The sequence below is a fragment of the Amyelois transitella genome, chromosome 12, assembly GCF_032362555.1.
Source record: "Amyelois transitella isolate CPQ chromosome 12, ilAmyTran1.1, whole genome shotgun sequence".
In the NCBI taxonomy this organism is placed as follows: Eukaryota; Metazoa; Arthropoda; class Insecta; order Lepidoptera; family Pyralidae; genus Amyelois; species Amyelois transitella.
In genome coordinates this window covers 2109880-2121203 of record NC_083515.1, presented here as the reverse complement: position 1 = coordinate 2121203, position 11324 = coordinate 2109880, and the positions used below count along the sequence as shown (strand labels likewise).

General features: G+C 35.1%; 1 protein-coding gene across 1 annotated transcript; it reads left to right on the top strand.

The window, feature by feature from the left end:
* Positions 1-30: 30 nt before the first annotated feature.
* LOC106142532 (sulfide:quinone oxidoreductase, mitochondrial) lies at positions 31-11181 on the top strand. Its single transcript, XM_060946750.1, has 8 exons — positions 31-321; positions 1786-1894; positions 4004-4228; positions 4808-5008; positions 6736-6927; positions 7723-7924; positions 8516-8688; positions 9412-11181. The coding sequence occupies exons 1-8, from the start codon at positions 233-235 to the stop codon at positions 9544-9546; spliced, it is 1326 nt and encodes a 441-aa protein (XP_060802733.1). The 5' UTR covers positions 31-232; the 3' UTR covers positions 9547-11181.
* The last annotated feature ends 143 nt before the right edge of the window (positions 11182-11324 follow it).

The window sequence follows — 11324 nt, the reverse complement described above, 5'->3', positions numbered from 1 at the left end:
GGCATAATTGTCAAACTTTTCTTGTTTATCCTATTTCGTCAATCGAATCGAACAAAATAAAAGGCCCGACCGAAAAATTTTCATTTCATTTTTCAGTTTTATTTCCGTTGTCTTGTGTAGTTCGGTCGTATCACTCGGTGCAATCAAATTAATAATTAAATTGATAGCAATTCAGACTTGAATGTGACAGCAAATGGCTTATACAAAATTCTGATACATACACAAAATAAACATGAATTTCATACGAAAGTTAAGTTCGATATCCTCCATGGGGATTTACAGAAACTTCTCTGGGTCTTCGGTACATAACGATAAATATTCGTAAGTTCAATTATATTAGTTTGTATTAACTGTCTCAATCTGTGATTAAAGTTATTATCCTACTCGAAACTTATAAAATGACCTTCATATTTATAAGTAGGTACCTAAGTAGAACCTACTACATCGTTTATCTTTTAATTTGTTCATTTTTTCGTTCCAAGGTCATCAAATAATTGTACAATTAACATAAAAAGTACAGCAGCTTCACCTGTTGCTCTAGTCTAATGCAATAAAATTAGTAGTAACTAAAAGTAGTAACTAATTTTATTGCATTAGTAAACATACCAACATAACATGTTGATGTGTTTACTAATGCTAATGCATAATATTGATGGAACTGGTTTTTGATTTAAATTTATTAGGATTATTAGACTCAAGGTAATAGGATTAGAATATTCTATATGTTCTTGTGGATATTGCATGAAATTAGCCCTTTTATGTAGTGAAAAAACATGATCCTGATTCGGATTTTTCTGCTTGCAAGGCCACAAATCTCTGACAGAAATAGGTTTATGTAAAAAACAGGCCATTCTTATTATTTCAACAGATGAGGAAACACAAACATTTCCATCATAAAGCCATACTTTCAAAACTGTTTGCTCTGTTTACCCTACAAGGGAGATGTGACTATATGTATGTATGGATGACTAACAAACATACATCCACACATCCTTTCAAAATTTTTCATATTAACAATGTTAGTCATAATTTGACTCCACTTTTGGACTGTTGCTTAGGATGTGATGATGGAAAAATAATGTTTTTTATTCTATACAGGGTGACTTTTAATTCAACTGCATAAATTTAACTGTTAAGTATACTCATCTAAAGGATATTTAAAAACGTTAAAACAAAAATAGCGGTTCATATTTCAGAAAGTACGAAAAAAAATAAAAGTATCAAAATCCACAATCCTAAATACGTCATATCACCCCGGCCGGCGGAAAAGCGACGCGTAAGATTCAGAGGTCAACGACACAATTCATTCAGCTGAGCGATCTCGACAACTCTGTTCTTTACTTGATCTTGATACTAGAAAAATAATTTATTTTTCAGACATTTATTTACATGTTTATTTTTAATTTCTTTTTGTAGTATTGGTCTTTAATAAAGCGTGTGACGTAGTTTTTGAGGGTTTTCAAATGTGAAAATGATGACGTTTAATTTAAATAAAAATAGGCTCAGAAGCATGGGTATAGTCTATGTTTAAAAGGATGCAGTTGTTTTAAATGTCACCCTGTATACATACATATATCTTTTGCGGGGTAGACAGAGCCAAAAGTCTTGAAAAGCCTCAAACATACATATAACCATGTCTATATCTTTTGCGGGGTAGACAGAGCCAACAGTCTTAGTAGCATCTTCAGCTGTATGACTCAATGATGGAATTAAGATTCAAATAGCAACAAGTTACTGGCCCAGTAAAATACCTACAAGGCAATTAATTCATATTTATTATTGTAGATGCAAACTACTGGTTATCGGTGGTGGCTCCGGCGGATGCACTATCGCCTCCAAGTTTGTGAGGAGGTTGAAGGCAAAAGACTCCGTTATAGTACTAGAACCCAGCTTGGTAAGTTTATTTTCTAAATAACTTTATAAAATGTGGTGATATTTTTCAGGGTTCCTCTGAAGTTTGTTGTGTAGTGTTATTTCTTCGAGTTTATAGCCAGGGAATGCCATCACTCCACCCCTGTATGAAATGTTAGGAAAAAGAAGGACCATAAACATGAATGTCATCTCTTTGCATGAATTGTTAGGAAATAAGAAAGGACCATTAAACATTAGCTTTTTGTTGTTTTGGTTGTTGGTGCTTATCTACAGGGGACATTACTTTTTCTGGGTTTAAAAGTATCTGATCTTTAGTTCTTTATGTATAGAATTGTTTTATTTGATTTAGAAACATACTGACTTTCGCTTTTGTAATATTAGTTTGTGCACTTTTGTCTTTATATAAACAAAATAAAAATATAGATAAAACTTGATAAATATGTCATTTATCAAAAGTTATAGTACTTAAAATGCTAAAGTGTTATGTCAACATAAAAACGAAAATGTTATACGGTTTTTGCTATCAAGTGTGACACATCAGTCAATATAGCATGTGACTGACAACTATTTCAATTACCACTAACTAATTTTTTTTTCTTTATCTTATGATAGGCTATTCGTTTCGGTTATGCCCTTCCTAGGGCACAGGGGACTCCAGAATTCAGATTTAACTGTGGATATCCTTAGGTGCCTATATTCCACAAAAAACAGCTTTAAGAAAATCTTTTCTTAGGGATAGGCTTACAAACTTGGGTTTCTTTTTTGGCGATAGGCTAGCAACCTGTCACTATTTGAATCTCAATTCTATCATTAAGCCAAATAGCTGAATGTGGCCATTCAGTCTTTTCAAGACTGTTGGCTCTGTCTACCCCGCAAGGGATATAGACCTGACCATATGTATGTATGTAAATCTTTGCCTTAAATCAGCTTATACAATTTCGGTAATTATCAGTATCGAGAAAAAATCTAAATTGAAATTTGTATGATACATATATTTTGTTATATTTCATTTACCAACAACATTGCGAATTTCTATGCATGATGTCATATGCACAATGGTCTTTAAATAATCACAGATTTATAGAAGGTCACTCGATTGACGTCTGTGCGTTTAATGTATGAGACAACCAAATGCATGCTGAAACAGATCAAATTAAAACAAATGCTACTGTCAGTCATTATGTATTTTATGGAATTCTTAGATGTTATTAGACCGGTTTTTTGTGTATGTACCGTTGGCCACATTCACTTTTTTATAAGACTACTAGCTTTTGCCCGCATTTCACTCCTGAGGGAAATAAAAAATATAGCATATGTAACTCTTGAAGGTTTTGTGTATGTCTGTGCCAAATATCATTAAAATCGGTTCAGTACTTTTTGTGTGAAAACATTACAAACATAGGTACATAAAAAAATAGACATTTTTGCTCTTGATAATATAAGTATAGAAATATATGTTGTATTTTATACATACATACATACATACATATGTTCACGTCTATATCCCTTGCGGGGTAGACAGAGCCAACAGTCTTGAAAAGACTGAATGGCCACGTTCAGCTATTTGGCTTAATGATAAAATTGAGATCCAAACAGTGACAGGTCGCTAGCCCATCGCCTAAAAAAGAATCCCAAGTTTGTAAGCCTATCCCTTAGTCGCCTTTTACGACATCCATGGGAAAGAGATGGAGTGGTCCTATTCTTTTTTGTATTGGTGCCGGGAACCACACGGCACTTTATACATAAAGCATGCATAATGGATTTCGCTAATAAATACTAATGATATTTGCACTCTGACTCCAAGTCATCTAACACGTTTTTGTCACGTTGATCTGTTAAATAAGGAAGTTTGCTATTACTGTGTAAAAAAATAACAGGCAGCGATTCTCTTAATGAACCCCGAAAACAAAACTGTTGTTATCCCGTTTCACGTCATAATAAAAAGGGGAGACGGCGATTTGCGCGATAAAACTGCCTTATTACGGGGCAGAGACCGTTTTTTAATTATGCGGATGAAGCGAAGGAAGTATGCAGAGATCGTGGCAAGGGGAAATATGTAGTCTCTGCCTACCCCTCCGGGAAAAAGGCGTGATTTTATGTATGTATATGTATTTCTATTTATGTATTTCAGGATCACTACTACCAACCATTGTGGACCTTAGTTGGAGCTGGGGTGACGAAATTGTCGACTACCTGCCGTCCCGAGCAGCTCTGTCTCCCAGAAAAGGCCAAATGGATAAGGGATAAAGCTGAGTGTATAAACGCTGCGGAGAATTGCGTCACTACTGTGGAGGGGCACGTAATACAGTACGAGTACTTGGTGGTGGCGGTGGGTTTGGAGAATGATTACGACAAGGTTAGTACCAGTGGGTACTTGATAGTGCCAGAGAAGGCCGAGTGGGTACTTGATAGTGCCAGACAAGGCCGAGTAAGAACTTGATAGTGCCAGAGAAGGCCGAGTGGGTACTTGATAGTGCCAGAGAAGGCAGAGTGGGTCACCAAATCCGCCTTTCTGTTTACTTTACCAGGTTGGTTCTGCCTTTTAAGAGAAGCCAGTAGGTGCGCCTATTTTAAAATTTAGTTTATTTCATTTAGTTTATTTTTTATTTCAAATTCAAATTTTTTATTCATTATTATAGGATACTTCATATCGCTTAATAATTATCAAAACGTATGGTTTAACAATATTGGTTGACGTCAAATAAATTACTTAAAACTATGTTTACTGCCGCTTCCAAGGCAGAAGAAGCGGTAACAAACTGCACTGCAGCATTTTCTTCATATTTAAAAAAATACAATATGTTACAAATAAAAACAAGTGAATATGTGTTTACCATATGTTATACAAAATATAGGTATATTATGTAGAGTCTTTTGGATAAGAGTCCACGATTGCGAAGGTGCGGTTGAAAAACTGTTTTTTGAATATTTTCAGGTTCCAGGTCTATGCGAAGCCCTAGTGGACCCCGACAGCAGCGTGTCCACCATATACTCGTGGCAGTACGCGGAGAAGACCGCTTCCGACCTGAACAAGTTCAAAGGAGGAGACGCCATCTTCACATACCCGGACACCCCGATTAAGTGTCCTGGGGCGCCGCAGAAGATCGCTTATCTGGCGGACTCTTATTTTACTAAGGTAATGTGACACTTTGAAATAAAAATTTGAGTAATTATCTGCACTTAAGAATGATGTGGTTCCCGGCATGTATGTAATTTTTTTTATTATTATATGAAATATTGTTTCGTCACGTTCCGTCAGTGTCAATTTCTTTTGTCAACTTATACTATGTAGAATGCTGTGTGTGAGTCTATGTCTTTCTCATGGATATCGTAAAAGGCGACTAAAGTAATTAAGTCTGCTAGTAAAATAATTACCTATTGTTTGCCTACTGTTTTTCTATCATGAACGCGACCTTTTCGAGACTACTGACTCTAATCAACCCGCTGGGAATAAAGACGTTTTTGCAATGAAAAACTTATTTTGTAACAAATTTTATTTTTTAATTTGGCGGAGTTAGACAAATAGCGTAAAAGCCATAAAAGCTTTGTAATCATTTAACATAAAATGAAGCCTCTTTCCCGGAGGGGTAGGCAGAGACAACATCTTACCCATCATCTTTCTTTGAATTGTTTAACGAATTTCATTCTCATAAAGTTTAATGTGTAAAAATACTATACTACTCTTCTTTAGCTGTCGAGCAAAAGGCGATTACTATACTCATTGTTTTCTCGTGAACAATGGATTTATATTGGATTGTTTAAGTAAATCTATTAGGTCATGATCAACCAAATCATAAGCTAAATGTTTAATGAAAACAAGACGACATCTCTCAATCAATAAGTTTTGAGAATGAAATGGAATGATGCAAAAGATGTGAGTCACAATGGTTGGGAAAACTGCTTGCTTACTGAAACCTTAATCCAATTTAGGTCAGATTATTTAATAAATAAAGAAATAGGAGTTCAAGACTTGTGTTAAGATATACTAACTCAACGATACTAAATTTTGCAATAAATACTTATATAGATAAATATCCCAGACCCAGGCCAATCAAAGAAAGTTCGTTTCTCATCATTCCCTGGCCGGAATTCGAACCCGGAACCTCCTCCACAGACGCACCGGAGTTCCCAGGGCTACTTCCGCTACCGCTGCGCCACAGAGGCCGTACATCAGTATAAAGGTTGTGGATGTCAGACGGGAGTTACTTCGTGACGAACTTATTACCCACATAAGTCACACTTTTTCATCAAACGTACTCCTGTAGTGGTACATGATTGAGGTCACAGGCGCGCCCCGGGCTTTTTTCTAAAGAGGTGAGGATGTAACCTGGACTAACGTCAGGATACATACATACATACATAAAATCACGCCTCTTTCCCGGAGGGGTAGGCAGAGACTACCTCTTTCCACTTGCCACGATCTCTGCATACTTCCTTCGCTTCAACGTCAGGATGATGATGAGATATAGAGCCCCAAAGTAAATTACAGGCTTGTACTTTTTGTTTTTTATTTAAAATTTATGCACATTAAATGTACAACAGGTGGACTTGATTCTACCATTAAGCCAAACAGCTGAACGTGGCCAATCAGTCTTGCCTGTTGGCTCTGTCTACCCCGCATGGGATATAGACGTGAATATATGTATATACATATACATATATGCCTTGTGGCATTAAGACTGACTTAATGCCACAAGGCATTCTCTGTCAGTAGAACTTTTTTATGTGTCTCTCTGAACCAAAAAAATCTCAATTCCTACATCAAGCAAGCTAAACGTTACCATTAAGTTATCTGTCTGCCTCTGAAGAAATAACGACGTGACACGTGTGATCCGAATGAATGACATAAACTCATTGTTTCAGTCCGGTGTCCGCTCTAAGGCAAATATGATGTACAACACGTGCTTGCCGGTCATATTCGGCGTTAAAAAATATGCAGATGCGTTGTTGAAAGTCGCGCAACGCAAACAAATCCGCGTCAACTACAAGACTGTGCTGAAGGGAGTCACGCACGACAGAAGAGAGGCGGTGTTTGTCAACAAAGATGATAACGAGGTATTGTTTTTTTTTTTTTACTTACGGCTATAGATACAAGTCATTTTAGGTCAATCGTTTTATTTCATTTTTTTTTTAATTATATCATAATATGTGACATTATTGTATTAGATATTCTGTTATCATAAATAACCTGAACCTGTTGTTTTTTTCCCTGGCGACTTTATCACTATTGTATGCCAGAAATGGCAAAATGTGTGAATCTTAAAAAAAGAGACATCCACTCATTTATATGTAGGTATGTTTACGACATTTTACGTTATCATACTATTGCTTTGCTGTACAGCACAAAATTTTGTTATATAAGAATTCTTTGCCAAATACTTCAAGAGGTATTTTACCGTTGTATTATTGGCGTAAATAAATAAATGAATAAATATTGATTTTTGTGCAAATTAAGACTAAACAAAATAACTCAATGTTTACTCAAAAATTAGCTATTCTGACCTGATCATGGTTCAATCTACATACATATTATGGTTTAATACATACATACATATCATCACGTCTATATCCCTTACGGGGTAGACAGAGCCTACAGTCTTGAAAAGACTGAAAGGCCACGTTCAGCTATTTGGCTTAATGATAGAATTGAGATTCAAATAGTGACAGGTTGCTAGCCTGTCGCCTAAAAAAGAATCCCAAGTTTGTAAGCCTATCCCTTAGTCGCCTTTTACGACTTCCTTGGGAAAGAGATGGAGTGGTCCTATTCTTTTTTTTTTATTGGTGCCGGGAACCACACGGCAATGGTTGGTTTAATATTCTAAATTAAAAATAAACTCTTATTCACCAAAGGAAATGACGATGAAATACGACCTCCTCCACGTAACCCCTCCGATGCGGACGCCGGAATGCATCCGTTGCAACGCTGACATCGTCGACCAATCGGGATTCCTCACCGTTGACAAGTATACGTTACAGCATACCAAATATAAGAATATATACGGCATCGGTGATTGCACTAACACGCCCAACAGCAAGACTGCAGCTGCTATCGGTACGTATACCCCCTTATAGTTTCTCATTCATTAATTCTTTCATAAAATCACGTCTTTATCCCGTGTGGAGTAGACAGAGCCAGCAGTCTTGCAAAGACTGATAGGCGACGTTCAGCTGTAAGGCTTATTGATAAAGAGTTGAGATTCAAATAAAAGTCATCAATTAAGGTATTTTGGATTCGAAAGCACTGCCAGATAGCTTTTTCAACCCGGGTACTTTATTAAAAACTACGATTTTTTGGAAGGTTGTTTTTTTTTTACAAAGTAACTGCCTAAGCAACTCGCAACCTTTTAAATGTAAGAACCTATAAACTCAATTGTCAAGATGTTAAACAACATGCAAAAATACATGACCGTATGCAAACATTTTAAAATAGATGGCGCTAATCATAATCGCGAAGTATACGTTCGAAGCGAAAGATTTGTATACTAACCGGAAAAAATATTTCGTGTGCTATAATACTTACTTTACTATAGATATATTGCCTTTACTCTTGGCACTGTCTACGCCGCAAGGGATATAGACGTTATCGTATGTATTTATGTATGTAGGATGGCTATTTATTATTTAATTTCATTCTAAATTACAGCAAAACAGTGCTACGTCCTAGAACTGAACTTGCTTAGCACGATGAAGAAGAACAGTCCAAGGGAGAAGTACAACGGCTACGGAGCCTGCCCGCTGCTGACGTCATTCAACACGTGCATCCTGGCCGAGTTCCTGTACGACGGCGAGGTGCACGAGACGTTGCCTTTCAACCAGGTAAAAAAGTTATCACCGAATCAGGGCGTAATCAGTATTTGTTGTAATAATCACAGCTGCTAGATAGAGGTTGAGAGAAATTTTCATCGTTAGACACATGAATAACTAGTTATGAACAGGGAAAAAAAAACATTTTCGTAGCTGGTTATGAAACATGTGACAAAAAAAAAAAGATATATTAGGTGACAAAAAAGTGAATTCTTTTTTCGTAACTGGTTATTAGACAAGAAAACAAGCCGTAAATGAATAATTATCCCTGTAGGATACTAGCGTTACTTTTTCTATAATTTTGATTTGTCACCAGCACTTTATAATGATCGAGTTAAAAATTAAAGGTTATATGCTGAACGTGGGAGATCGACAGTCACTGATATAAACCAGTGGATATCCTACTAATATTATAAATGCGAAAGTTTTTGAGTATGCCAGTATGGATGTTTGTTACTCTTACACGCAAAAACTACTGAACCGATAACGATGAAATTTGGTATGTAGGTAGCTGCAGACCCAGAATAACATATAGGTTACTTATTATCCCGGAGCCCCCGCGGGATTGATTGTTAAGTTATGATAGGGTTTCCACGCGGACGAAGTCGAGGGCGGCCTTTAGTACTTATATAAACCCGACCATTTTCAATACTTAAAGAATGTTAATGAATGTATTTTTTTTTAAAGTTTTATATCATAGTTCAGATATTGTATAATTTCACTCATTTCTTTCAGGCCAGAGAAAGCATTATAGCGTTCTACATGAAGAAGGAGCTATTCCCGTTCTTATACTGGAACTTCATGCTGAAAGGGTACTACCACGGCCCTGAGTTCGTCAGGCGAATCGTTAACCCTTTGGCTAAAAACTGATCCAGATGGCGCCACTGTGTGCTTTTGTATCCCTCTTCTATTTATAAGAGAAATGTTTATTTTTTTTAAAGATTGTTAACTTTTTTTTTAAAGTGAATGAACGACTGTGATCTTTCATGGTCTGAACGCGATTTAAGGTGCTTACACACTTAGTCGACGGTAGGCGGCTTGAAGCGACGAAGTTGACAAAAAGTAGGTGTATTCTTGCATTATTTTGTCCATTCATTATTATATACACCATAATGAATGAATTGTTTGCTCGAGTACTGACAAGGAGCGGTATGTATTGCGAAGTCATAATCGATGTATTTGATTCATATACATATTTTTTTTTATTTCTATAGCACAGACATGTTATTGGAGATTTTTTCTTATACAATTTGTTATACGATCGATGAACTGTGTATGTTTTTAAAGTGTTTTATGCGAGTGAATGAAGTGAAAGGCTTTATATATATGAGTGAGGGTAAAACTGTATTTTTTTATATATTTTTTTTTTGTATGTCAATTTTTATTTTACTTATTTACACCTTTGACTGTGACTAATATACTCGTAACATAGAAAATTATTTTATGTCTTATTTTAGATAAGTTTTCAATGTTTATTGTTGTACAATACATTGTCACAAATATATTTTACTATATAAATTTGGAAAGTAGCGTCTAATGACAAATGTTTTTGAAATAAAATTGTTATTAATAATATTTTTATGAAAATATAAAAGAAAACTGAAAGAGTGATAAAACAACAAGGAGGTAAAGATTTTTTTATTTATCTTATTTAGTTGCAGCAACGCGATGTTATTTTTTAACGAGTTTATCATAAACAAATATGTTAAAAGACTGATGCAATATCCCACGCGATATTTAAATAATTGCGCAGTCATACTATCGTTTGTAAAATAGTAATAAACACAAAGTAACAGAGCTTATTACTTATGTTAATATATAAAAATGTTCTCACAATATTTAATATCAGGAAACTAAATATTTCCTCATTCAATTCCATCATTTGCTGTACAGCGGAACATGGAACACATTTCAGTCATTTCGAGATTGTTGGCTCTTCTACCCCGTCAGAGATGAGGACGTGGTTATATGCATTATGTGAATAAAGATAGAATATAAATACACACACTATTTCTTCTTATGAAATAACATAATAAGATGAACGTTAATAATCACTATATATTATAAAGTCCACCTGTATGAAATGATGGAAAGAGAGTTTTCTGAAGAATGTTTATATTTATAAATGCTACCCGTCGAAGCCGGGGCGGGTTACTGGTAGAAAATGAAATAAAGGAACATGTTTTATGAAGTTAGTTAGACAATAAATTAGTTAACCAAAGAAAGCATTTGCCTCCTTGTAGATTTCCTTATTTTAAAAGTTAATGTTATAAAATTTTTGCGTCATGAAAATTTAGCGTTGAAAGTTTAGTTTGGAGAAAATGACTTACAATCAATTTTTTGATTTATTTATACACATTTCAAATGTTACATTTGTAGGTCACTTTATTGATGTCACATATTTTGTTGCTAATCAGTATATTGTTAACATCTGAGAATTTTGTTGAAGTTTTATTTAAAGATTTATGTATATCTTGTACTGATCAATATATTCCTTGAATGTTATTTTTGGTTTCAATTAAATATCGCCCTTTCATGTGTATGCAAATTTTAGTGTAAATAAACTATTACAATTTTTTATAAAATTTTGTATAAGGCTATTCCAAGCTTTGAAAAACTCATCAGATCTCTCCATCGAAATCATGTCG

Excerpts from the sequence above, each read along its gene's own strand:
- LOC106142532 (XM_060946750.1), top strand. The coding sequence starts at position 233 with ATGAATTTCATACGAAAGTTAAGTTCGATATCCTCCATGGGGATTTAC. Across the intron at positions 1,895-4,003 it reads TAGTACTAGAACCCAGCTTG|GATCACTACTACCAACCATT; the intron begins GTAAGTTTATTT and ends TATGTATTTCAG. Across the intron at positions 7,925-8,515 it reads CAAGACTGCAGCTGCTATCG|CAAAACAGTGCTACGTCCTA; the intron begins GTACGTATACCC and ends TCTAAATTACAG.